The sequence below is a fragment of the Calonectris borealis genome, chromosome 2, assembly GCF_964195595.1.
Source record: "Calonectris borealis chromosome 2, bCalBor7.hap1.2, whole genome shotgun sequence".
Classification (NCBI taxonomy): Eukaryota; Metazoa; Chordata; class Aves; order Procellariiformes; family Procellariidae; genus Calonectris; species Calonectris borealis.
This window is the reverse complement of record NC_134313.1, coordinates 120,691,620-120,718,242: the sequence shown is the minus strand read 5'-3', so window position 1 is coordinate 120,718,242 and position 26,623 is coordinate 120,691,620. Positions and strand designations below refer to the sequence as shown.

General features: G+C 48.2%; 2 protein-coding genes and 1 long non-coding RNA gene across 13 annotated transcripts; 2 read left to right on the top strand and 1 right to left on the bottom strand.

The window, feature by feature from the left end:
- The first annotated feature begins 75 nt into the window (after positions 1–75).
- Positions 76–6,485, top strand: LOC142079266 (uncharacterized). The gene is made up of 4 exons (XR_012672584.1): positions 76–188; positions 1,684–1,763; positions 4,146–4,717; positions 5,424–6,485. It is a non-coding gene; the product is annotated as an uncharacterized LOC142079266 (long non-coding RNA).
- Positions 6,329–16,455, bottom strand: SLC25A38 (solute carrier family 25 member 38). 5 transcript variants are annotated; one of them, XM_075143172.1, is made up of 8 exons: positions 16,218–16,455; positions 14,399–14,520; positions 13,690–13,774; positions 12,973–13,152; positions 12,363–12,531; positions 11,577–11,743; positions 11,090–11,134; positions 6,329–10,145 (listed from the first exon to the last, which is right to left on the bottom strand). In XM_075143172.1, exons 1-8 carry the CDS (start codon positions 16,284–16,286, stop codon positions 10,023–10,025), a joined length of 960 nt encoding a protein of 319 aa, XP_074999273.1. In that variant the 5' UTR covers positions 16,287–16,455; the 3' UTR covers positions 6,329–10,022. The 5 variants fall into 5 exon arrangements, with proteins under 5 accessions (XP_074999273.1, XP_074999276.1, XP_074999275.1 ...); XM_075143175.1 differs by lacking the exon at positions 16,218–16,455 and adding an exon at positions 15,017–15,599; XM_075143174.1 differs by lacking the exon at positions 11,090–11,134.
- On the top strand, positions 15,893–26,623 carry LOC142079263 (C-C chemokine receptor type 8-like). Of its 7 annotated transcripts, none has more exons than XM_075143166.1 (4): positions 16,685–21,389; positions 21,476–21,544; positions 22,783–23,894; positions 26,449–26,623. In XM_075143166.1, exons 2-3 carry the CDS (start codon positions 21,491–21,493, stop codon positions 23,860–23,862), a joined length of 1,134 nt encoding a protein of 377 aa, XP_074999267.1. In that variant the 5' UTR covers positions 16,685–21,389; positions 21,476–21,490; the 3' UTR covers positions 23,863–23,894; positions 26,449–26,623. The 7 variants fall into 7 exon arrangements, with proteins under 7 accessions (XP_074999271.1, XP_074999270.1, XP_074999272.1 ...); XM_075143165.1 differs by having other exon boundaries at positions 26,391–26,623; XM_075143168.1 differs by lacking the exon at positions 26,449–26,623 and having other exon boundaries at positions 16,685–21,091; positions 21,313–21,389.

Genomic DNA, 26,623 nt, shown 5'->3' with positions numbered 1-26,623 from the left:
TGCTAAGGCAGGAGGCGCCTAGCGTCCGGGGGCGGGGCCGGCCTTGGTTGCGCCGAGTGCCGCTCCGGGGCCGTGTGACAGCGGTGCCCGCCGGGGAGCCCGGGCGGGGGTAGGCCCGGGCGCCGCCGCCGCCGCCTTTCCCGAGCTGTTTCCCGCCCCCGTTCTGGGAGCAGTTCTGAAAGAAATTGGTAAGATGGGAGCGTCCTCTTCCGTGTGCTGAGGCTTTGTGCTCTGAGCAAACCTGGGGCTTCTTCTCAGCCCTTGGAGAGAAATCAAAGATTTATTGTAACACTCTAGAATTCTGTTTTCCTGTTGAAATACACTCTCTCGTTTTCAGGGGTTGGTGGTTATTTGATGAAGTGTATACGTAGCTTCTGGGTTGCTTACAGGGGGAGGAGGTCTCTGAGAGGCTGTAGCATCTCTGCCGCTTTCCCGTTCCCCCTCCGGGAGCTGGCAGTGCCCGGCACCGTGCTGCGGCGGCTGGGAGAGCTGCAGCCACGGCCGCCCCTGTCTGTTAGGGAAAGTAAAAATTACAGTAGAAGTAGGTTAAATTGGCACTGAACTTACACGTTCTGTTCTGCAGTGGACGTTAATGTGATAATTTCCCCTTTGGGGGATTTTTTTGTTTGTTTGCTTTTAAGAAGAAAGTGATCAGACTTCACATGCTCCGTCATCTTCCTCTTCTCTGTCACATTCAGGGAGCAGCACAGGCCCGAGAGCGGAGTTTCTTAGAAAAAAGAAAAGTAGTGATATTTACTTTGTTATGTTTGCTATCGTCCAGATCTGGATAAATTTCTGGATGGTGCAGACAGTATTGCCGGTGCCTTCTGCAAGTAATAATTCATGTTCATGTCTTTCTAATAACAGCAGTCCTTTAGTTTTCTCTCATCTATTTTAATCTAATGTAACTATAGCAGCGTGGCTGGGCTTCAAACCTCCTCATAGCCCCTTTGCAATGGCTGCGCACTGAGTTGCTCTGGAGGAGATTATTTAAGTAGCAGGTTACAACATCATCTCACCTATGTTCTTCGCTTCCTGTAAAATGAGACCTTGTCCTGTTTTGGTGAGCAGCAGTTTGTGCATTTACTGTCAGTCACTTTTCGTCATTCCCACAAAACTTCAACTTGAAAGTCAGGAGCCGGCTCTCACACTGTTCTTTTCTGTATGCTTGTTAGATGATCTTAATTAGCAAGATTACCAGATCAGTTTTAGAATATTCTTTAAGAGAATAGTTCACACATTTGCCACATGGTGGTGACAAAGGTAGGTAAAACGAAACTCAGCAAATGGTTAAGTGAGCTCTCAGCAAGAACATTAACTATTACACAGGCACCTAACAGATTAGACTTTGGTTGCACTTTGGTAAGTGCGCTGTGGGCAGTGAGAGCTGACCTGTTGGGGCTGTACACAACATGTACCTCCTACCAGGAGCACGACGTGAATATTAGCTTGGGGGAAAGAGGGGAGGTGGTGGTGTTACTGTAGTGTGTGCAATGGATTTAGTCTAGAGAGTTCTCCTGCATAATCAAAACCCAACTGTATTAAAAGTATATTTGAACATAATGATTGGAAGTTCAGTAACGAATTTTGCAGTAAGTACGATGTTACCACAGGAGTGCTGCTGGTAAGCATTCCAGACTCCTCTGGAATCTCTAATACTTAACTTATTTCTTCTTGTTACAGTTTGGGCCCTTTCTGGTAGACCATGAGCTCCACAGCCCATGAGAAGGCTTGGAAGAGTCATACTAAAGCTTGACAGTAAAGTATTTATAATTATTTTCTTAAGCAACCTGAAAGTTTGTTTTATTTTTTAACTGTGTGCTGAGACACTTTAAAATACATGTCTGTCACTAATGAACATGTCCCTCAGGTAGAAGTGTATCTGTCTTATCACGTATTTTAGACTATGTCTCTCCTGTCACTATTCACACTGAACTTGGTTACATAATTATATGCAGAGTGTGGCAGATGTTGTTTTTTAAAAGTTGAGTTAGCTTCAAAATACTCCTTAAATGAGAGAAACTTCTTACACCATATCTGATTAGAAAGATATTGAAGCTGATATTAAATGAGCTTGAATGTGAAGGATAGAGATGTTCCTACTTCTGTTGCGTAAACTGTTGTCAGTCACTGACAGCAATCAGTGAAATACTTGGAAGAGCCCCTGGAGTGATGCACCCTGCCATTCTCATCACAAGCTACCCTACAGCTGTGGGCAACAGCACACACAGTGGGCAAAGTTATTGAGTAACTCAGGTGGACAGGGCTGTTCCTGTTTGAGCTGCTCTGGTTTGGTGTGCCGAGAGGTTTGGGAGGGCGTGGAGAGGGGGTGGGATGGCGCTTGCCCTATCTCTTCCCACACAGACAGCTGGGACAGCATACCTAGGCATGGCTTCTGTAGCATGCCTGCTCCATAGGCTGGACTGTGCTTGCAGAAGCCAGCTCAGCCAGGCTCAGGTCCTAGAAAACAAAAGCAAGGCATTCAGTGGCTACATCCATATGCAAATCTGGCATTTCTGCTACCTTTACCTGATGGGCATGCGTGATTTTATTGACATGATTCCTCAGTGTGAGTGGCTGTGCACCCCAAAAGGCCTCTATTATTATCCAGATTTATCTGGTTGGATCTTACTCACCTTATTCAATTGCTAGGGAATTGTTTTGCTTGAGGCTTGATTCCTCTACCCAGTCCCAGTAAAGCACAAGGGGGTTCATACTGTACGTGCCCATGCCTGACCTGCCAGAGCAGCTCCCGCCGAGCTCCGGTGGCTCACGGTTAGGACCTTGGCTCCTGCCAGGCCCCGTGTGTCAGCTGGGTCTCTGGTGCATAACCTGGAGCATAACAAAGCCTCTCTCTGCCTCACCAGAGAGCTGCTCCCAGAGCTTTAGGCAACTCTGCAATGGAGTGGCAAGGGTCAGCAACTGGGTGCAGATGTTTTCAGATCACACGTTATTAAGTGTCACAAGAGAAAAGCTGCATTTGGCAGAGGATCATCTGCAGTCCTGGAGGGAATATTGAAATTTCTGATGCTTTAATTTTAAAAAGAAAGAAAGAAAAAAAAAGTGGGGGGGGGTGAGAGAGGAGCAGACAAATCACATCAAGTATGAAACCTGTGGGCAGAAAACAATTCTATGTGAAAGGCAGATACAAAAGCATTTCTCAGATCTATGGGCCTGACACACATGCAGTTAAGCCACATATTTATTGATACACATGGAAATGCCAAATAACAATTTTAGCATAGAGTGTTTACCGGTAGCTTTCTCCTTGAATTCAGTCTATTCCCCCCAAACTGGAGTAGGGCGCTGTAACAGGATGCCCCAGTGGTGGGAGAGAGCTGCTAGGCTGCAGCGGAGGTGTTCTCTGCTGTCTCTCCTGTGACAAATGGATCAAACGGTGCATCTTGGGAAGAGGCTCAGGAAAAAAAATATTTGGGCAGTATCTATCCCACTGAAAGTGCCAGTGGGTGTCATCCCAGAGATGGTGTGGAACCCCTGGAGCTGGACCCTCCAGAAGACAAAGAGGAACCCATGGAGGAACCCACCTCCAGTGAAGCTGCACAAGACCGTGCTTCTTTGTAAATACCATCTTGGCTTGTGCTCCAAAGGTTTGTTATTATTTCTTTCATGTTTTGGGGAAACATACTTCGGCAAATCTATTCCCTTCTTATTTCTAGTTCTACAAAGCTAGAATTGCCTAACATCTCTCAAAAAAGTTGCGGAGGTCTCATTTTAACCTCTTACTGTTTTTTTTGTCATTTTTATTAAAATTCCTTAATGCATTATGATAAAATCTCCCAAAGCATTTTATAGTGATGAAATTGGAAATTAAGAAACAGCGCAATGTGGAAAATCAGTTTTGAAACCAGAAGCACAGCTAGAAGGGATAAGCATATTCAAGAGCTCCACATTGGTTTTGCAAAAGCACACATATATGTGTGTGTGCGCGTGAGACGAGGCATATTTTCTGCTCAGTACTGATGTCAGTGATCATGCATGGCACATAATACATTAAAAATAAAAAAGCAAGCAATGTGTTTGCTTGGGTTTTAGGTGAAAGGGAGATCTGTAATTCAGTGTTTTATTACAAGGACAGTGCCTTTAAACTGTTCCTTTTTTATCGTTCCCACCCTCCATCACCCAAGCGGGTTAGGGAGCCCGTCTGCAATCTCTTCTCACAGCTGGGGCAGCTGTCAGCAGCGTGAGCATGTGGTGGTACATTCCCCCCCGCCTTCTCCTGGGCCGCTCGTTGATCTCAGAAATTCCCATGAAACCTCGGCCTTGGTGTACTGAGTCTGACGGTTGAGCGCGCCTCGACCATATCAGAAACTCTGCATGGCTGAGGCTGGGAACGTACGCCCACTGCCTGGCCCAGGCGCCATCTTATCTGAGTTGTAGCTCAGTTGTGACAACACTGAAACCTTCAGAATTTTAGTCACTACCGCCTCGGACTGTGGCCAGGAAGGAAATTTACAGATTACTAAAGTCAATCATCTTGTGCACCTATAAATGGTGGTCCTAAATGAGACCCTTTGAGCTCTCCTGGACTGCAGCGGGTTGTGCCCAGCATCTCCCTCTGAGTGAAACGCTCCTCAGAGTTTGCAAACTCTCAGGTTTGCGATATTCAGAGGACCGGCAGCGGCTGGCACAGGACCTGGGCTGCGATACTCCTCGAGGCTCAACCCTTTGCCCGTTGAGAAATGCCAAGACATTTTACGTATTTCACTGAACTCAAGGGGGATTTTTAACAGGTGTATCTTTGTATATTTATCTATCTTTGCATCCGTGTGCGTGTGTGTGTATTGATGGAAGTACCTGCTAGTAAATATAGTCTGCTAAAATCTTATGATCTAAGGTTGTAAATGAACCTTAGACTGCTGCTAAACACATAATCTTTAGACATATACCGTTGACCAAGTCTGGGACTAGGGGTAGGTCCAGCTGGGTCTACTCTGAATGTCGTGACTCAACGGGAGGACCTCCTTACCCTTTTTGTATCAGACATAAACCGTTGCCCAAGTCTGAGACTAAGATTAGATCCAGCCGGGTCTTCTCTGAACCTCGTGACTCAACGGGAGGGTCTCCCTTAACCTTTTTGTTCTCAGCCTCTGTGTAAATCATCCCAACTCAGTTCTAACATGATATTCTGGTTTTGGCTGGGATAGAGTTAATTTTCTTGCTAATAGCTGGTATAGTGCTGTGTTTTGGATTTAGTATCAGAATAATGTTGATAACATGCTGATGTTTTAGTTGTTGCTAAGCGGTGTTTACACTAGCCAAGGACGTCTCAGTTTCCCATGCTCTTTTCCTTTGCATGCTTCATCTGTTTAGTAAGTGATAGAGTGAACCTTGCCATTGAACTCTGCTAAGTCGCGCTTTTATAGATTTCTGTTAAAATCACTTTCTGCTAATACCATCAACAGTGATTCTTTGAGTGGCCTCTAAACCACTCATTCGCGACAGAGCAGAAACACCCTCTACACCAGAGGTGGTTCTCCAAGGCAGCAGGAGAGCTCTGGGGAGCCCTGCATTTAAGAGCAGGCATTATCGCCAGCCTAATTTGGTTATCAGGTACCTGCACAAGCAGTTCGGGTCCAGCTGGCAAAGCTGCACACCAGGACTGTCTGGTAAGTCTGTTACAGACAGATAATTCTTCATGAAAATTGCTCCCTCTAAGAATGCATCATCTAGGCAACATCTGAAAAGAGGAGAGGTTTAGGATCTTCACATGTGGAAGATGTACATATTGGTATCAACAATATTGATGTTTTGCTTAGCACAGCCTGCCTCCTACTGAATCCCAGGACCATGCTGCAACAGCAAGAGGAGATCCCAGCAATCCAGCATCACCTTGCACTATGCCTCGCAGTAGAGAATTACACCCCAGGTATAATTTCTGGTCCCCTACCGAGATCAGACTGCCTGAGTAGCAACGACCTGGTTGGCCGGAGATTAAAAACAGAGTGCTCAAAACCCCACTGTCCTAAAGACGGGTATTTCACCAACTGGTACGGAGATTCAATTTCCCTCAGTCTTTACACACAGCAGGCAGGCAAAAGAAGCTGTGAAAAAGACAAGATTCTCCATTGCTATGTGTTTTTTCCATTTAAGTAAAGCTGATTTAGGTCGTACTAGCACTACACAGCCTGTGTATATTATACCCCATAGAAAAAGAGAATAGGCATGGCCTTGTATGGGCTCTGAACTCATGCAACAGTCTTGTCGCCTTGGGAAACTTCTTTTGCTTTCTTAAGCCTCTATTCCATCCCATCCCTTGTGGGCTTGATTGGTTTGGTTTTTTTAAAGAAACACTGAAGAGATGACATGGTTCATTTTGGCGATCAGTTTTTAATAGAAACATATAACACACCTTCTCACATAAATATTTTATATAAATACATAAACACTCATAATTACCCAAACCTATGCAATGTTCCAAAGCTCCAGTTCAAACAGTGCAAGAAAAAAAAAAAATCATCAGCAAAGGAAGAATGGAAATGTGAAGTTTCTAAAACATAAATAATCAGACTATTTCTCTTGTATCCTTACACTTCACTTAAATACTGACTGCATCAACATTTTCACCGGTTGTGTTCTTGCACTACAGCTGCAGGGGCAAGCAGAGCCAATGCACATTCACTAATAGTATCACCAGCAATGGAGGTCATTCCTAGAGAGATCCGACTGCAATCCTGCCATATATAGAAGGGATCACACCACCTCCTCTGGAATCCAAGCTAAGATGACTTTGGAAATGATTATCTGATAGGATTGTTAGTGTTGAATTGCTGGCATGATGCAGGTAGGTGATTAAGCACCTGTGTTGATCTTTTATTTGATTTACTTTGCATTTGTACAGTGACCATTTGTTGTTAATTAGAAGCATACAACCTCAAGGGCAATATATCTAAACTTCAAGTCCACACACTTGTTCTTCTTGACTTGCTATAGCTATCAAGAAGTAACTTCAATAAATTAGAAACAGTGTTGTTGCAGAGGGGAGAAGGGTGAAGGATGGTAAGGATCAGAGCTGAGAAATAATCTTGTTCCTGCCTATGTGATACACCTTTCAGAAGACAGTGAAACAGAACTTCAGGCTTTCCCTTCCCCCATATATGAGAGACCGGAGACAAGAAATAATAAAGAAAAACAACGAACAAGCTGGCACTGCAAAACTCACTCTCTCCAGCTCACAGGTAGAGAAGTTTTTGGATTTGCAGCACCAAGGGTTGATGAAACACAGTGCAGTTTAGATTCTCTATTTCTTAAACTCAAAGGAGCCCAGGCTAATTCACAACTCAAAAGTATATACTCTTCCACTCTACTGCAACAACGAAGAGCCTCCTCATTCTCCACAAAGTGAGGGGCATGGAAGAACTTTCCCAAAGGAAAAGGTAACACTGCTTTAGGCCTGAATCCAGATTTAAAAAAACAACCAAACAAAAAAAATAGGTAGACTTTAAGACACCGGCACATCAGAATAAATTCTCTAGTTCTTCCTTTGTTATGTGACCAGGCAGGAGTATAGGGCATAGAAGCCACTGAAGCATTCCTGCTTTTCAAGTTTCTGATGATGACGTTACTTAATTCAAGATTTATCACCTAGCATTCTTTGCTCGTTTGCCTCATTTTTAAGAGCCTAAGTTTCTGTCTGCACAAGTTGCACACTGCTTTGCCACTGCTAAATCAGGAACTAAAATATTCATGAAGCACCTTGCAAGCCACACCATACACAGCCCTTGACTGCCACAGCCCAGGATGAACAATAAGAAAGATTGTTATTAAGATAAGATTAAGAAAGATTAAGAAAGCCCCAAATAAATTCAGGCTTCCAGTATAATATGTTGGTTTGATCCCATGCATAGGGAAGTAAAAGACATATGAGGTAACTCATGTAATTGCCGGTTTACTCCACCCGGTCAGCAATCCTAGACTTGGTTTTCCAGCTCTCTGTGCCTGTAGTGCTCAGGGTAACAACCAGCAGGATGTGCAGTTACCACTGTTTCATGCACCCTCACGAGTTCAGGTCATTAAGGGTAGGAAGGACAGCAAAAGAAAGGAAAAGGTCTTCATATTTAGGATTTGGCAAATGATGTGCCCACATGCCTGACAGTGAGAAGCAGCAGAGGGAATGTGACAGCTTGTCAGTCACAACATGGAATGATTTGATGCAGTGCTCTGTTATTAACATACAGACGTGCACACAGGATGCTCCACCACCATTCTTGGAGACTGCTGCACTGTGTAGCGCCAGTCTCCCCTTGCAGATGGGCTGAGGCTAAAAACAGGCAGCACCTTCCAAGCCTCCAGCCTGTCCCCTTACGCTTTATTCAGACTTAACTTTCACATCAGTCATCAAACCTTCTTGGAGTTGGAATCTGGTAAAGAACATCTTTTACAACCCACGTCCCCTCTACTCTTGTGGTCAGGAGGTTGCCAGGGCAGGCAGTGATTGTGCAAATTACTCTAAATTTTACGAACAATACGTAGGTAGTACCGGTTTTTCACACAGCTACAGTGTCATGTCTTCATATTTAGAGACATCTGCTCTGTTTCTAAAGTGAATTGTAATATCCCTAGATATTTAAGAAAATAAAAGCCAAAGCTATGTTTTCTGCAAGCCACACTACAGAACAGGGCTTCTATGCAAGCCACACTACAGAACAGGGCTTCTATGCCCAGCTCTGCGGCAACGCCAACGGAGCTGCAAGAGTCCCAATCCAGCCAGCCAGCACAGAGGCACAAGTGAAGAGCGGAGCAGGCTGTACCCAAGTTTGGACAGCACACACTATGAGGTCTTTGTAACAAACTAGGAATGAGGAAGAAGGCACAGTGGATGAAAAAAGTGTATTCATCTCTAAGCCTAAACTCAGGAATACTGAAATATGGACTACCTGCTAAGAGAAAATTATCAGCTGGGAAACTGTGAAGGGTCTGTGTGGAGCCCAAAGAGAATTAAAGTTTCCTACCAAACACTCATAGGTCTCAAACTTTGGAGAAAGCTTACAGAAAAGAGCAAATCCAGAGATACTCCACATGCAATCAGCAGCAGCTTTTAAGGGAAATCTGAAGTGTCAGTATCTATATCTGCTTCCATTATACATTTATGCATTATGAGCTATGACCCTAAAAGCTACATTTAAGGACCAGCTCACACTGAGGGTGTTGATCCAGGATTAACAAATGAATAATAGGAAGCAAATAAGTCTCTAGTACAACTGGATAAAAAAAACATACTCGAGTGTTCCTGATATAGTCAGAGCAGCAGAGAAAATGTTTTTCAGAGAACAAGTAGAACTTTGGTAGCAATCAACTCTAAAGTGCCTTATGCTTCTTAATTCCTGTGCAAACACTGCTGTAGGGGCAGAAGCACGTTTCAAGAGTGTTAAGATGCTCAACTACATAATAACACATGACACAGCAAAGAGATTCCAGTTACCTTCTCTGCTATCATGTACAGTACAAAAGTGTTCCTAGCTTTCCTTCTGCACTTCATTTCTCTTCCACCCACTCCTGTGACATCAGCAATCCTGTCTCCCACCGTGGTCTGCAATGTTCCCCTGTGAGAACAAAGCATATGTGGAAGGAGGATCTACATCAGACGGTGGGTCATTGTGGCCTTACTGGCCAGACCAGCAAGGAACAGGCTGGCAGGTTCTGCAATCACTGCTTTCTCCTCAAACACTTTTGCTCAGCAATGTCTCATTGCATAAAGGTGGTGAGCACAGAGCTATTTTTAAAAGGGGCTTTTCTCTCAGCATAGTTACCAGGCTATGGAAACCCTGATGTTTCCCATGGCAGTCTGCAAGTGCAGTCCTTCTGGAATGCATTGACCAAATGACGTAAAGATCCGATCCTTCCTTCCTCTACTTGCCAAAAGGCCTAATCCCCTATCTCAGAAAGGCTTTCTTCCTCCTGGCTGAGCAAGGCTTATTCCTCCATGGAACTGGGAACTTCCTAGTGCCAGTTGATCACAGCAAGCAGGAGAAGGAGTGAAGCTGGTCATTTCTTGTGCAAGTCAGTCAAGATTTCAAGCCCATTTTTTCCATCATCTGTTCATACATCGTCCATGCCATAGCTGCCATCAGAGTCCGCCTGAGGGCACGGGGCACACCACCTCGGAAAAAGCCGACCAACCCGAAGTCCTGCAACAGGAGATAAACAAACAGCAACCCATCATAATCTGCCTCTAGTGTTTTAACTTCTCATCATTTATTAAATGGAACAGCACGGGATATATTTCAGCTCAGACCCAGATCAGTTTCTGAAAGACCCAGGCTTAAATAGCATTTAATGTTTAGGAAGAACCTGTAGCGCTGTGCAATTGCAGGGCTACCCAAGAAAGGAAGAAGAGCAGTGAGTGGAGAAAGGAATGCCAGGATTGGGACAATGGATGGGGAAAGCCACACTCAGGTCCAACAAAGAGAAGGCGAGGGTGTAACAGTTTAAAGACACTTCAGGAAAATTACTTGTCCTCATCTTAGAGCTTCATATTTACAAAAGTCACTTAGCTGTTTCGTAAAAACTGAGATTGGTAAGTACTGAAGTAAAAAAACATTCTGATATGAGAAAAACGTACCATGCACAAAAAAATCCATGCACAAATAAACAGATTCCTGTTTAGGAACAGAGTTCAATACGGAAACAAAGCAAACTTGCCAAGATCTGCCCTTCTGAGGGCAGGAAGGGAAAGGTGGGCTCTGAGTACATCTCCATCCCATTCCTGGGATACAGATCTGGGCATTTCTTTCTCTTTTAGTGTCCAAAGGGCAAAGAATTGTTTTGTAGCTGGCTTATATCTGAAACTGGCATTTCACACTACATACTAAAGAAACCCTTTGCCCCAGTGTGGTAATCATAGATGTGCCTACACCGATAAACCACACACAGCAGCAGCTGTAAGTACAGCTCCTCCAAGCCTACATACTAAGCTAAGCTGAAATGAAGTTAAGCTGAAATAAGCTAACCGCTTTCCATCACTACCAGTGTAAGAATCAGTATGTAACACACAAAACTGAAGTGAAATCATTCACCAGCCTGAAACATGAAGCAGGCCTGTGGAGAGACGGAATTGCTGGAATATGCCCACCTTTGTGTTCCAGTACTCTGAGCTTGCTCTCCAATTCCCCATCATCTGTAATTTTGTGAAAACAGATACAGGACTGAAGAATGGCAAGAATAACCATGGAGCAAGTTCACTGCCTTGCAATCCATTCAAAAGGAGGAAGAAACACATCTGAGTAGTGACAATATCCTCTCTAATTACAAGGAAAAGCCAGGAATGAACTGAAGCCTCTGACTGCTTTCAGACCATCAACCACAGTACTTCCCAGTTATTACTGAACAAGTCCGCACATAAACCAGTGACAAGAGATTCAGCCTCAGTCTCCCACAGCATGACCCACCTCAGCTTCTGAAAACGCTGACACTGATTAGCCTGACTGCAAGAGCACATCAAGCAGTCACATTTCTTCACCTGCTTTAAAAGACAACAACTTTCTTATCATAGCTATGCTTCAGGCGAGGAGATCAGAAGTAAGGCTGTGGTTGTGCATATTAGAAGGGATTCACCTCACCTTGTAGATGAAGGCAATGGCCTGGCTTGTCCTGCGGTACTTGTGGGGGGACAGCTGCATGTGTGTTTTGATGACATCAGCAGGCTGTGTTGCCAGTGAGGCCAAGATTCCCGCAAAGATCCCACAGCCAAAATTCAGCAAGGGCATGACCACTGGATCCAGCTGGTCTGCAACAGAGCAAAGGGAATGCACTCAGACACAAAACAGGCCAGGAATACTCATGCTGCGTGACAAAGTGAAAAGGTACTGAATGATTAAATCAACGTCGGGGTCTACGAGAAGTTAAAATCCATGCAGGGTAGAGAAACCTTTCAAGTGGAAAAGTGGCTACAAGTCAAAAGTTAGCACTATTAAAAAGCCTCACTTGCTGGAGAACTGAATTTGACAGGAACCCAGAGAAGGAAAGATTGTGCAAGTGTTGCCCCAGCCAGTTCTAACATCAGAGAAACCCCGGGTTAGTGGAAACTGGTCAGTATACAAGACAACTAGCTGAGAAAGGACGGCTGAACACATCTTCTCTTTCAACTGTTCACTAACCCACCTTATGCATCAGTCTCCATAAAGACAATCAATCAATTTAGGGCCAATTTCCATTTCTACACTGACCTGAGCTACAGGTCTACAGTTCTCCATAGGAAAATGCGAATGTCCCACCTAACGCCCTACAAGAGACTAATTTAACTACTGAGGTAAAGGGCAATAAGCAGAAGATGCAGGCAATCAACTGCAGGGCAAGATGCGAGAAAAGAAACATCTCCCATTACAGCCTCCAATGTGCAGCCTTACCCTGAGGTGTGAAGTTTTTGGTCTGCGTGTAGAACATCAGGTAGATCCCAGAGAAGGGTGCATCCCGCAGCAGCGTTGCGGTGAGCCCACTGAACATGCCACGAGCCCCTTCCGTCTGATAGATATCCTTCAGAGCTCCATATACACTCCCATAGCCAAATCTTCCACTCTGCAAGGGTAGACAACAGTCAGTCATCCATGTGCCAGGAACAGGCCAAGGAGCCCTACACACGCCCCAAGGCCACCCTGTCCAAACAAGTGTTAGTGATGGCAGCAGAGAGGGCAGCCCAAGGCAAAAACTGGGTTCCACCTACCTCAGCCTTTAAAACAATCCTTCAAGAAGGTAAAATAAGAAAGACGCTAAAATTACACATTGTATACAATTGAAACTTAAAAATCTCAGGGTTAATTCTGTTTCATCTTGCACTTGTTGCCTAAAAATCAGTGCATGGCTTTTCCTGCACAATGTGTGAACCAGGATGAAATCAGGACTACATCCCTGACTGTACTCAAGTGGCAGCAGCCTTCTCCAGACGGAATAATTTCTTTTTCATCATGAGGAAGGGGTGCGACATCATTAACAGGGAACTAATTAGAAAGTTACACTCACCTCATATCGGGTCTTCACTACAGTCACTGGCAACATGCAAATCCCAGATACTGCACGTGCGGTGGCACCCAGAAAGACAGACTCCAGGGCTGTGGGTGAACGGTCCACTAGAAACTTTTGCTTCAACATGTACAAAGTGCTGAAGTAAATCCCAACCCCAGGAATACATCTTGCAAAGGACTTCAGAAGAAACAGAAGCAGATGAAGAAAGAAAAAGCACACATAACACAAAATGTACTACAGAACATTTCAGAGACTGTTAAACTTGACAAGAAGCTTTGCACCAAAACAAAACAAAAATCACTTTAGTGATTTTTCCTCAGCTAACTGAGGAAAGAAGACAAGGTAAAAATCATTTACAGCATTGAGAGCCAATTGATTCAAATGATGTCAAGATTTAATGCATTCCTCAACTGCAGTTTTCTAGGAACAAGATATTCCAAAACAAAATGAGGTTGGTGCAGTTGCCACCCCACATTTGCAATAGTATTCAAGTGTTCAGCTGCTGAGGACTGCAAATCCACAGTGACTGCTATGACCTAATCAGTGGAATTCACAACATTAACTCCTTAAAATAGGATTTAACCATCTAAATCACATGGCTTCATTCATAATTGGACAAGAGCTGGCTATTTAAATCCAGTCCATAGTTAGCAATAAATGGTAGGTTTATTTATGTATTTAATTTTAGAAGTCAGGGTTAAAACAGCCACTTACTGGAGAGACACCTTTCCAGAGCCCCAGAAGACTCTCGGTACGAACAACCCTAAAGAGCAGCATTACCATCCCAGCACGACCAGACCTGAAAGAAAGACAAGACAGGAACTGCAGAGGTGACCTGCTTATGCTCTCTGGCAGACGTACTCTGCAGCCACCCCCTTTCACTTGTATCTCTGAGCATTACCCCGGCACCTCGGAGGCTTTCCTTGGTCACTCGTTCCAGGGCTTCTCTGTCACCTTCTGCTTTCCCACCACTTGTAACACACGTTAGAGACCTCTCTCATTAGCATCTTTAGTTACTCACTCCTTTGTTAGCAGCAGCAGATGTAGTCACAGTTGACTACACCAGGCAAATGGGAGCAGCTGCACACGTGGACAGGTTATGTGGCAACCACACATGATTTTCAGGCAGAGGACACCCTGTGAAACTGCACGGTGGTCACTCCAGGAAACACCAGTCTCTCAGATGCATACAGACAAATGCTCTGGTCACATGTTATTAAAGTAGTGTTCACAAGAGCAGCCATTTTCTCTCTCCTGGAGCAAAATATCAATCCTTCTCCATGCTATAAAAACATACCTCCTATTTCAGAAAGACTCTCAGTATCTGAATTACAACCTGAACTCCAAGCCCCAGCCAGCAAATCAGGCAGAAGCCTACGGTGGAGCACCCCCACACCATGCATACACATCCCCACTCTCTCACCCATTGACAGCAGGCTGCAGAGTTTGCAAGCGTGTTTTCAGCAGGTCAAGGGGTTGGAAGAGGAGTGTGGAGCAAGTCCCACTGATGGAGCCACACACGAAGGCCTTTAGGACTGGATGCATCTGGAACAAGAGGACTTTAAATTACCGCTTAATTAAGAATGGCACAAGAGGAAATATAGCAGCTGATATGTCGCTTGTTATAGGAAAGGGAGATTAACTGAGGACTGCTGCTCAGGGCACAGAAAACTTTTTCAGACCTTTCAGATCATGCTCTGCCTGATCAAGTTTTATTTGTGGTTTTTGGTCCCTCTGCTTTTTCTGGGAGATTGTTCCAGAAACTCCTTGCAATTCAGTTGGAAAGAGTTTTCTGAACGTCAAATGTATTAGCAGCCATTTGGTAACCATTTGCCATGTTAAAGGAAATGGGTGCCCCCTTCCCACCATCTCACCAACTACCAGTGCCTTAGCCCCAATCCCATCCACCTCTGCTTCGCACCCTGCTGGCAGAGCCTCCAACCCGTTCTCCCCATTGCACACCAAGGGGCCCCCACTGCCACGGGCACTAGCGGAGCTCCCCCTTAAAACTGCCCACCGCCCAAACCCAGCTCAAATGCACCTAAAGCACAGCACAGCCTGCTCAGCTAAGGTCTGCCTTTCCTATCCACACTGGCTGCCACCTCTCAGCACTTCTCGGGTGATAAGGCAGGAGGAACAAACCACAAGGTGGAGATTTTTTTAATAAAATACATAATAGTGTTTTGTTAATGAAGAATGAGTTTCTACATCCCTTAGAGCAGAATCACGTCAGAAAAGATTTTTGCAGCACGGTGGTTTCTGGAGGGGCACACTCAAAAGCCACGAATGTGTCTTTCGCAGCGAGCTGCACATGGCTGCCTTCCACCGCCGACTTTCACACCCCTCCGAAAACCCGTTAGGACCCTCGGGCCGCGCTGCACGGGCGGGACAGCGGCCGCCCCTCAACGCCCCCACCGCACGGGCCCGCCGGCGGGGCAGCCCCACAGTTTGTTGCCGCCTTACGTCCCTCAGGCTGCCCCGAGGCCCGCCTCCCAAGAGCCGGGCGGCCGCGGGACACGACGGAGGAGGAGGAGAAGGGGCGCAGCGAGCCCCCCGCCGCCTCCCACCCGGGCGCTGCCGCCGGGCTCTCCTCAGAAGAGCGAGCGAGGAGGGCCCGGTGACAACGGTCGGTTACCGACGTCCCAACGGGCCGGCCCGGCCGCGCGTCACTACCTCAGCCTCTCGCCCCGGCATCCCAGCGCCGCTCCGCAGCCAGTGAGCGCGGCGGGCACGAGTGACGTCCACGGCGCTCCGCCCCCGCTGGCCAATCCGAGCAGCCAGCCCCGAGCCAAACCGGGGAGGCGGGGGGGGGGGGGGCGGGGGGGGGCGGGTGTGAGCGCAGCCCTGCACGGCGCATGCGCCTCCCCTTAACGCTTCGCGTGCCGCGCCCGCCGCGCCCGCGCCCCCCCCCCCTCCGGCAGCGCCTGGCCCTGCCTGTGGCCTTCCGCGGCCGCGCCCAGGCGGGCCCCGCCGTGCAGGCGCCCGGCCAGCGCCGGGCCCGAGCCTGAGAGGGAGCAACAGCCAGCCGCAGCTTGCCGCCTCGCCCCCGAGATCGCATTTTTGTTACATCTCATGGCTGTTCAATATCCAGCCACTGAGTCCCAGTGGGCTCTGTCAGACACGGGCAGCGAGCAGGGGACGGTTTATAACGGGTAGTTTTTATGTCTTCCCTCTGCCCGCCCCCCCCCCCCAACCGTCTCGTTGCGGAGACTGTGGTGGTCAAAATCCTGACACTTTCTTACCACTAGTGTTTCCACTCGGTCTTCCACATCCTGGGCCCGGAGCTGAGGAGGGCTGGGCTTCCACAGCATTGAAGGAGCGAGGCGCCAAAATGAGGCGCTTCTATTTTAGATCCGCGTCAGCCCTCAGACTGCGTGTCTTCGCTGCGCCCGCAGAGCCAGCCATTTCTTATCAGTGAAGCCGGAGGAGGCTGGGAGGAGCGGGCAGCGGCTTCGAGGAGCTGCTTTTCTGAGAAACTCGCGTGCCAGCTTGCCGTGCCCTGGCCGGGTAAGGGGCGGCAGGTACAGACATGTCACACTCCAGCTAAGGTGGGCTGTTCTTTGAAAGAAAATCCTGGGCGCAGCAATAGCCACGTGTTTGCTCGTTTTGTCACATGGCAGCCTCTTAAGAAAGAGGGAATATACTTCTCCGAGAAAATCTAATACACGGGCTAGCAAAAGCTCTTGATTAGGGACTCCCTCTTCCCTTTTGCCAGCTCCTCTCTCATTACGCAGTTCCCTCCTCTGGGGAGTGGCTGTTGTCTTACATTTCATTAACTGACTCTGCCTGCTAACTCATGGAAAAGAGGATCAGCTCACCCCCCATCCCTCCTTTCCCTAGGTAACATCTTGCTCCACCATGGACCTCCACGGGGGACAACCTGCATCACCATTGTCTTCAGGGGCTGCAGCAGAATCTCTGCTCCGGCGCCTGGGGCACCTCCTCCCCCTCCTTCACTGACCTTGGTGTCTGCAGGGCTGTTTCTCTCACATGTTCTCACTCCTCTCCCACAGCTGCTGTTGCACAGCATTTTTTACCCTGTCTTAAATATGTTATCACAGAGATGCTACCAATGTCGCTCATGCGCTCAGCTTTGGCCAGTGGCAGGTCTGCCTTGGAGTCAGCTGGAACTGGTTACTTCCAACATGGGGGCAGCTTCTGGCATCTTCTCACAGAAGCCAACCCTGCAGCCCCCCTGCTACCAAAACCTTGCCATGTAAACCTAATACATCATCACTGATTATATAAGGAAGCTGGCTTGGAGATACATGTCATTTTGAAAAAGCTCCTTTGGTTGGCTTCCTTTGGCGTTTCTGCTGTGCTGGGTGGGACTGGTTAGGTACCCGAGCCCTTACAGGGATGTTTTGTTCTCAGAACTGATTCCGACTTTAGCCACAGTAGTTTGCATCTTGTTTGACTTTTGCTTTGAAGACACAGTAAAAACACATTTAAATGGTTGTTTAGAGGAGCGAGCTTAACAACTCTAATAAGGCTGACAAACCCAAGTGATGCATTTGAAACGTTTCTGTATGGAGCTGTGCTTTTGTACGGAGCTGAGGGTGGTGTGGCTGGATCCTCTCCCTCCATGTCTTTGGGTGGAGCTGCAATGGGCACTTGCGTTGTTTCCTGAAGCAAAGCAGGGACTTGCAAGAATAGTGACCAAACGGTGCACATCTTGAGAAAGAGCTCTTCCAGCCTGAAACCCTGGCAGTAACGGCAGTCTCCAGGTTCTTGTCTTGCTGTGGACCTGGAAGAGTTTTGCTTCTTTAAAATAAGATTCACGATGAATGAGGAGGTGAAGCAGCACCGCTGATCACACGCATGTCTTCAGGGATGATTTCTGTGCTTCACTTCTGCAGGAAAACCCAGCAGAAGCAGCCTCAGCCCTTCATGTCACTGTCCTGGAGAGATGCAAGGAGACAGCTCAACTCAGTGGGAGACACATTTATTCTTCATTAAAAAAGGGGGAAGGCAAAAATTATCTGCATGATCTGGGTGCAGACTGGTCCCTGCTCAGGGGTGGCTACAGGTGGGGTGCCCAGACACTATTGGCTTAAGGTGTAGGATACTTCTGTCTGAACCCATGGTCCCTTCTGCCCCCATGCCTCACACTATGGTCTCACCACGGTCCCAAATTTCCCCAGTTGCTGAGAGACAGGAACTGGAAAGCGAATTGTCGCTGACTCTGCTGAGGGATGCAAGCCTCTCTGCAGAGCCAAACACTGCTTTGAGGCACTGCCAGTGCAGGAGAGACCCCTCCCGCAAGATCATTTCCAGTGACAGCACTGGACAACAAACCCACCTCCACGTCAGAGCCAATGGGTCTGGGGCCGTGGAATGGACACCTCTCCACAGCGGGTGTTTCTGGTGGTTTGACAAGCATCATGCAGGGGTGACACCGACGCAGTCAATCTGGCCGTGACCAGGGAGGTGGACCACATGCCCTGCATGCGTTTTGCCGTGAGGGCATCTTTCACAGGAGGATCCCACAGGATCCCTGCCCATTTAGAGGGATCTGCAGGTCACCGTGACCATCCGGCACCAAGGACCAGCCTCACCCCAGTTACAGACAGGGAGACCCCAGCACACTGCGCACACGCACTCACACGTGGCGGAGGCACGGACGTGGCTCATGGTGCACGGCCCAGTGGGCGCACCAGAGCACATGAGCAAGGTGATGTTATGACGTGTGTCGGGCAGATTAGCAAATGGCCTTGACGTCACTGCAGGAAAGGTGCTGCTGGCGAGCCCTGAGAGGCAGAGCTGAAGCTGGCAGGTGTGTTTGCACCCAGCACCACCCCTCCCTGCACCGCTGCAGCCGAGCATCCCTCTGCTACTGAAGGTGCCAAATTTGTGGTTACGAGTTAAGAAATGCGTTTTCCAGCTCTTGACCTGAGCCAAAAGGATCCCCAGGGGGACGTGTGCTGCCATGCTGCAGACCAGGACCCTGCTGTAACCAGGAGGGTTTGGCTCTGCAGTGCCTGTAGGAAGTTTTCTGCTGAGGCTCTGTCCAGAAGAAACAGGTTATGTTTATCTCATACTGGTACTCACATTTTCTCTCTGCCATAACACCGTAAGTGCGCCTGTGAGGCCGAGGAGGGGGCAGGCAAGAGTGGGGCACCCTGTCCAGGGCTGGGGCACGCTGCCACTTGAGCACGCTGCCAGCAGGAGCAGCACCAGAGCCCAGGCACTGTCCTGCCTGCAGGGTGGCTACCCAGGGACAGCTGCAGCCCTCTCTGCTCCTTGTGGGCATCTGCCTCCTCCTCCTCCTGCTCCTCCTCCTCCTCCTCTCCCCCTGACACTGCTCTTTGGAGTGGGGGGACACTGGCTGCCTTCCCGCCAGGGCTGGTGGCCAATTTACCTTGTTCCTGGGCTCCCCTCAGACAGGGCTTCCCACTGCCATGCAGGGCACAGCCAAAGTCTCCCTGACAAGGGTGTTTGGCCTTGTCTCTCCCCTGCACACGAGGTGCCAGCAGCCTGTGCCACTGCCGTCACTGATGCCGGCTGACATCTCGTCTCCTCTGGCCAGTGCTTCCCCCGTAGGAAGAGCCTGGGGTGGAGCTCGGTGAGCTGCAAGCAGAGGTGCCCTTTGGCATCTCCGGCTGGGGACAAAGCCTGACCCCAGGAAGGCTTGTGAAGCCACCCGTGCCGTGGGTCCAGGGAGCAGGGGTGGCTCCGAGGGTGCTTTGTGCTGCTGTATCTGCACCAGCCAGCGCAGGCACCGGAGAATGTCCTGCCACAGGCTCTGTGCAAATGCCACAGGCAGCCTGTCCTCTCTCTCGCTCAGGCTCGGTGAAACGCCCCCCCCTGAGCACGACGTCTGTGGTGTGAGCGTCCCAGGTGTCACCCTCAGTCCCAGCTACCGCATGGGGTGGCTTGTGAGCTGCACTGGGAGATGCCTGGGCATCTCGGTGCTGCTGGGGCTGCTTGTTCTTTGTGCTTGGGGAGCCTGTCGTCTCTATTTAGGAGATGGGAGGTACAGAACTGCCTAAGGGACCAAATTCCTGTTTGGTTGCCACCTTTTTCCACATTGCATAATTCGTGGGTATCTTCTCTGCCACCAACACTGACAGAGATGTGAGTGCCGTTTTAAACCTGCAAATGGATAATGGAAATCCCACTTCAACACTGCCAGTAACTTCTATGACAAAGGAGTTTGTTTCTGGCTTCAGTTTCTGGTTTCACCTATTGCAAGAGTTAATACCCAGCAGAGCTTCACTGTCAGTCAGACTATCATATACATATAGCTTGATTCACGTGTAAAACTTTGACCCAATATCACACCGCCCATCACGGCTAAAGAAAGCGACCCACTGTCACATGTGGAATAGTTGCAGATTTTCTCGGTTCATGGAGATTTATCCCTCTGCCTTTGGAGCGATGTTGAATGAAGGTGGGCATTCAAAGGGTTTGAGAGAGACGATAGACCATTCCACATGGGGATCTCTAGCAGCACATCTATGGACTGATACCCAGTGAGGTATTGTTTGCTCAAAAACAAAAAAAAAGGAGATGTGACTTGCCTGAATTACAGTAATAGCACCAGGCTATAGTGAGGAGCAGCAGTATTTAAGGAGTTAACACACACTTCAAATGCTGCCTGCTGCTCAGTAGTGCTGCTCTTTCCCATATATCTTGTGTTATGGGGGAGATTGGAGACAGCTGTGGGATGAAAGATGTGTTGGGTCAGGATGAGGCCCCAGCAGGTACTTGGCAGAGTTGGTGGAAATCCAGTGCTGTTCAGGGCTTTACTTCACTGTTAATCTGCGAAAGCGTCCTGCAGGGTGCATGTTTGGGGAAAGAAGGGTGATATGGATTTGGCAGTGTTGCGTTTACGGTTGGACTTGATGATCTTAAAGGTCTTTTCCAACGTAAATGATTCTATGATTCTATGACCAGTTCCCTTGGGTATTTCTGTCTGTGTGTGGGAGGGTGCAGGGGGAAGGCGCCTTCCACGGAAAAATGTTAAAGCAAACATGATGCCCTTTGCCATCGCTGGCTATTGGCAGCATTGGGCCATCCCCACAGACATCTTCACTGAAAATCCTTGGAGCAGAGGAGAGACAGCGCTGCTTCCTCTCTCCCAGCCACGAGGACTGCAGAGCAGGAGCAGCAGGTGGGACGGGGGCACCCAGGTGAGGGACGGGAGCACTTCAGAGACACGGAAAATTGCAAATCTCTTCCACTGACGTTCGTATAAATACTCAAAGTGAAAAAAGTTACTGATTATTCAGAAGATAAACCTGACACGTTTCCGTTTCTCTAAGTGTCAAGTACAGAGGCTGAACTCATTGGCTTGGCATTTTATATGTCTTCAGTGTAACACATGTCACACAGAGGAAAAGGCATTTTATGACTCTGCACTGCTACGGTGAGGACCTTGCCTGTGACTTGGCATTGCAACATAAGCTAAGGTAAATACTGATGGCATGTATGTTTGAAGGTATGCCCGCTTCTTAAAAACTTGTGATATAAAGACATTTTTTTGGCACTCTTTCAGACACAGTGTTGGATTATGGAGGGGAACTTGACGTACCTGCTGGGCAGAGGCAGCTCCGAGGACGTGTCGGTGAGTCATTCCCCGCTGGGCTGCTGCCCTGCAAGCTGAGGCCAGTAGCACATCTGAGAGGTCCAGTTTTGCCTATGGGGACACATAGTGCTAGTAGGGACGACGGGGTTTAGAAGAAATCAGTGTGATTGTTGTTCTCTGAAAAAAGACATTGAGTGAAAATACCTTTGGCTGATGAGACTGTGCTTGTGGAAGAAGGCTGTCTTTGAGGGTAGGGGTAGTGCTAGGAGTGTCCATCCTGACCGGGAGATGTGCTGCCACCCATCATCTTTAGCTGTTTGCTGTCACAGGTGCTGCCCAGGGATGCAGTAGTTACTGCTGGGGGGCTGCGAGGGGCCAGGGAGCAGGGAAGTTGCTGCTGCTGGTGCATCCTGAGAGGTGCCAGGAGAGCAGAGCCGCTGGTGTTGAAAGAAAAAACAGCCATCCCTGTTAGCAGAGTGAAGTCTTGGTGGGCATGAGCTGCTGGCAGCAGCAGTTTGTGCTGGCACAGGCCAAGAGGGCAAAGCTTGGGAGGAGGGAGGAAGGGACAGAAAGCCGGGTCTGCTCTTTGGGTAGTCGCCCCTCAGGCTAGAGCTGCCACCGCTGATCTCACCTGGGGTGGAGAGAACATGCCACGTGCAGCACCCACAGGTGACCTGTACGTGCTGGTGCCTTTACCGCTGAAAACCTGCTTGAATTGTGCAGGGAATCCTCTGCAAAAGTGACTTGTCTCATGAAGGGCTATTTCTGGCACCCAGCTAACCGGAAACACAGCTTTTAGGAGATGAGCATTTACATGTCAGTTGCTCCCTGAACCCTGCTCCCTTTCTCCTTTCTGAAGGAAATGTGGAATAGGACCCCAAAACCTATGTCGGGGCCTCTCAGCCCCTGGGCCATGCCCATTTGGTTGCTGGTTTGGGGATGCTCCCTGTCTCTGGCGCTGGTGCCCCACTTGGGTTGCAGGCATGGGGCTGGGCACTCCACACGGAGCTGGCGAGGGGATACTGGTAACCTCTGGTTTACCACCACAGCTGCATTTTCCTTGATCTCCTCTGCCCCTCTGGTGCAAGAACCTCATCCCAGATCTTCCAGGGGAGGACTGGTCACTCATGTTCATTCCTCGTTTGCATCCTCCAACACAACTGAGGCACAGCTGTTTTGTCCTCATGAGGCTTGGTATGAGCTGACTTGTGCCTCGTATATTTACTAAGAGGGTAATCTGGGATTTGAGCCTCATGAACTTCATTGTCCTTGCACAGGTGGGTTGCACGTCACCAACATCTAACTCCTCTGGAGCCTATGAATATGCTTTCTTCTACCCAGAACTGGACATCAGCTGTGATCTTGAAAATATTCCAGCATTTGCATCTACCTTTTTTCCAGTGCTGTACTCCCTACTGTTTATGACTGGCCTCGTGGGAAATGCTTTGGTCATTTGGGTCCTAACAGTCTTCAAGAAAGTCAGGGCCATGACTGACGTGTATCTGCTGAACCTCGCCATCTCTGACCTCCTCTTTGTTTTCTCCCTTCCCTTCTTGGTTCAGTACTCCATCGTAAACCAGTGGACTTTTGGAAATACGATGTGTAAAATCATCAGCTCAGCTTACTTCATTGGTTTCTACAGCAGTGTCTTCTTCATAACCATCATGAGCGTCGACAGGTACTTGGCCATTGTCCGGTCTGTCTATGCTCTACAGGTTCGGACAACTGCCCATGGCATTATCACCAGCCTGGTCCTTTGGGCAGTCGCCATTTTAGCATCAGCGCCAGACTTAATTTTTTTCCAGGAAATGAATGACAATAACCGGACTAAGTGCATCCCTCACTATCCTGACAGCAACAATAGCTGGAAGACTTTCAGTAATTTTGAAGTCAATGTCCTGGGGTGGCTGATCCCTGTTGGTGTCCTCATTTTCTGCTACCACAGCATTTTGAAAAACCTGCAGAAGTGCCATACTCAGAACAAGTACAAAGCAATGAAACTGGTTTTTATTGTCGTCATTGTGTTCTTCCTCTTCTGGACCCCCGTCAACATTGTGCTTTTTCTGGACTCTCTGAGGAATATGTACATCATCGATGACTGCCAGACAAGCCAAAGGCTAGACCTAGCCATGGAGCTGGCTGAGGCACTCTCCTTCATCCACTGCTGCCTCAACCCGGTCATCTACGCCTTCGTGGGTGAGAAGTTCAAGAAGCATCTCCGTGAAGCTTTCAGAAAATGTGCACGTTTTCTGTTGATCTGCAAAGACTACAGTGCTTTCAATGGGCGCAGCCTGGACAAGCACTCCTCTCTGCACGCGACGTCCTCACAGTCATCTTTTGTTGGCACTGTCTTGTAGAGCTACAAGTCAAAAACTTTTATCCTGAACAGGTAACCTGAAGTTGAGAAATCCTCCCAGCAGGACATCCACAGGGATGCACTGTTTGGGCAACCTTGTAGGACAGGAAAAGTGGAAGCAGCTTCTTGAGCTTGCTTCTATCATGGATGCTTTGGGGGTTCTTACTTTTTAGCATCTTTTTTAGCATCTTCCTCCTTTTCCCTTGGCATGTCCTGCCCTGCCTGCATTGTGAAAGGGAGGCTGAAATTACCAGCAGACTCCTGCACTGCCCGAGCAGCACGGAGGGGTGCCTTAGAAACATTTCTTCCCCCGCCTCAGATTCAGTACTGAAAGGAACTGTTTATGCTTCTGAACTCGGGACACTTGGCCACTCCTTCCCTCGTCTCAGCAGAGTGGATTGGCTTCGTAGGGAGGGACGGGGCTCACAGCAGGAGTGGGAACCCGCTCTTTGGAGGGAAACGGTGCCCAAGTTTAAGGCATCATGCTGGGGCCTGGCTCCCAGTTGACAGATCTGAATGAGGCTTCCAGCCCAGAAAGAGCTTAGTGAGTAAGCAATTAGATAAGCAACAAAGAAATAAATGCTATGCATGTGTTTTGTTGAAGTCAATGTGGAGGAATATATGGAGGTATGATCCTGACTCCCCATCTGCTACCAGGGCCTGCAGCTCCTGGGCTGGAAGGGTTTGGAAGTTGTAGCCTAGAAATGACACTGTGGGTATCAAGAAAAAACCCTTATGTGAATGAACAAGTGCCCTAGGGATGAGTGGAGAAATAGTCACCAGGAAAAAAAGGCTGAAGAGTGGAAAAAATACTGAGTGTGAGCTGAGAGAGCAGTAAGAGTCATCTGTTAAAGCTTCCTGTGAACCCGCTGGCTGGTAAGCCATGGGCCAGGATGGTGGCGGCTCTCAGCAGAGCCCTGACCCGCAGGCTGAGGGGCTGGTTGTTCTGTGGATGCCTGAAACAGGCTGGAGAGAGACACAAACGGGAAATACACCAAGCGCCCTGTAACTCAGGTGGTATCTAAAGCGGATGGGACTGGCTGGTTTGAGTGGCCAGAGATGCCTAAAACCCAGACAACACTCACACTTTCCCATGAGGGAACTTTTTGAACACTTTAAGCAACTGATATGCCAGTATGGTCGCTGCTGTTGAGCATACGACTGGGGTTGACCTCCCAGTTACTGTTCCTACTTGGTAACTGTGAATGACTGATTAATACGTGAATGGTTACCCACGCATATACATATAGATGTACATATACATACATATATATATATATGCACATATGTGTATATATACACAAATATATACACATACCTATACGTGCATATATATATATATCTTTTATATATACAAATATTGATAGATAAATGCAATGGTGTTCTGAAGCTTTTAGTCCTGATCTGTTTCTCCCTACAAGATATCACCATATTTGAAGTTTTATAATAAAGATACTGCATGCAGTGTAATTGCACAATCCTTGCACCTGAGGAACCTATTTCATCATTAATTCTTTAGCTTGTGCATTTTCTTTTGTCCTGGGCAGTTCTACAAAACCCCAGCTGCCTCTTCTCTCCCTCCTCTCTCTCCCTCCCTCTTCCTCCTTCCCTGGGAAAAAGAAGCGGAGAGTAGATTATCTTTTATTCTAGAAATTTAATTTCCTGTAAGACTCTGCCCTTGTAGTGTTTCCACACATACTGAGTGCCCTTGGGCTTACTTCCTAGAGTAGAGCAAAACAAAACACAAAATACAATTCTTTTAAACTGCCAGTCGTCTTTGGATAGGATTTACTATTTTAATGTGCACTCCTATTTGCAATCTGCAAGGTGCAATCTTACACAAGAATGGGCCAGTAACAGGAGGTGTGTAAGAAATATATGCTGCCTCATGTGGGCCATGACACACATTCTCCAAATTGTAAAGCAAAGACTGTGACCAGAGGAAAAGGTTCAGCTGCTGCCTAGGTCCCAGCAGCAGGATCGCAGCCAGGCACAGCAGTACAGCTCCTGCCTTTCGGGTGCCATACCACCCTTGGGCAACCGGGCTTTTTTTGTATATGCGAACACTTAGGTGCTCTAGAAGGGGATTCACAAAAATTCAGGACAAAGCCAAAGGGTGGTGGGCAGGAGGACAGCACCAGCTATCTCCACTGCAGATTCACAGCATGAGCCCTCTAGATCAGACCTCGCTCAGCTGATGCACAAGAGATGGGAACGATTTCTGCAGCTCTGCAGCCCCATCCTGCAGGCCTTGTGTGCATGCCTTGGGACAGGTGCTGGAGCCCATTTGCCCAAGGTGGCAAGAGGATAGCCTTCCCTGGTGCTGCTGAGCATCTCTGCTAGGGGATATCTCCCTCTTTTCAGAGGTTTCATTGATTGTTGTTGTGTAGCTGTTTGAGTGAGGCTGTGACCCATGGCTTCCCCACAAGGGCTGTAACCCTGCGGCATGAGGGTAGCATAAACGTGCAGGGTAGCATAAACGTGCAGAGCCTTCTTTGCAAAGTCTTTCACTTCTCTAGTTCTCATTAGAGTCTAAAGGGCATCTTCCCCCTGCTGCTGCCTCAGCACCACTTGCAAACCCTTCCAGCAGGCAGGCGGGAGATGCTTTCTGCAGCTCAAAGAATTTCCTGCCAGAGGCAGCTGCCTTCCTCTATCGCAGCAGCAACAACACCAGGAGGTCCGAGCTGGACCTGACCACAACTTCTCCTCCCAGCCCAACTGCTTTGAGCTGCTACTGCTGCCTTCCTGTGCAAAGGGAGAAG

Excerpts from the sequence above, each read along its gene's own strand:
- SLC25A38 (XM_075143172.1), bottom strand. The coding sequence starts at position 16,286 with ATGCTGTGGAAGCCCAGCCCTCCTCAGCTCCGGGCCCAGGATGTGGAA. Across the intron at positions 13,153-13,689 it reads TCTGGAAAGGTGTCTCTCCA|TCCTTTGCAAGATGTATTCC; the intron begins GTAAGTGGCTGT and ends TTTCTTCTGAAG. Across the intron at positions 11,135-11,576 it reads CCATTGCCTTCATCTACAAG|ATGATGGGGAATTGGAGAGC; the intron begins GTGAGGTGAATC and ends ACAAAATTACAG.
- LOC142079263 (XM_075143166.1), top strand. The coding sequence starts at position 21,491 with ATGGAGGGGAACTTGACGTACCTGCTGGGCAGAGGCAGCTCCGAGGAC. Across the intron at positions 21,545-22,782 it reads GCAGCTCCGAGGACGTGTCG|GTGGGTTGCACGTCACCAAC; the intron begins GTGAGTCATTCC and ends GTCCTTGCACAG.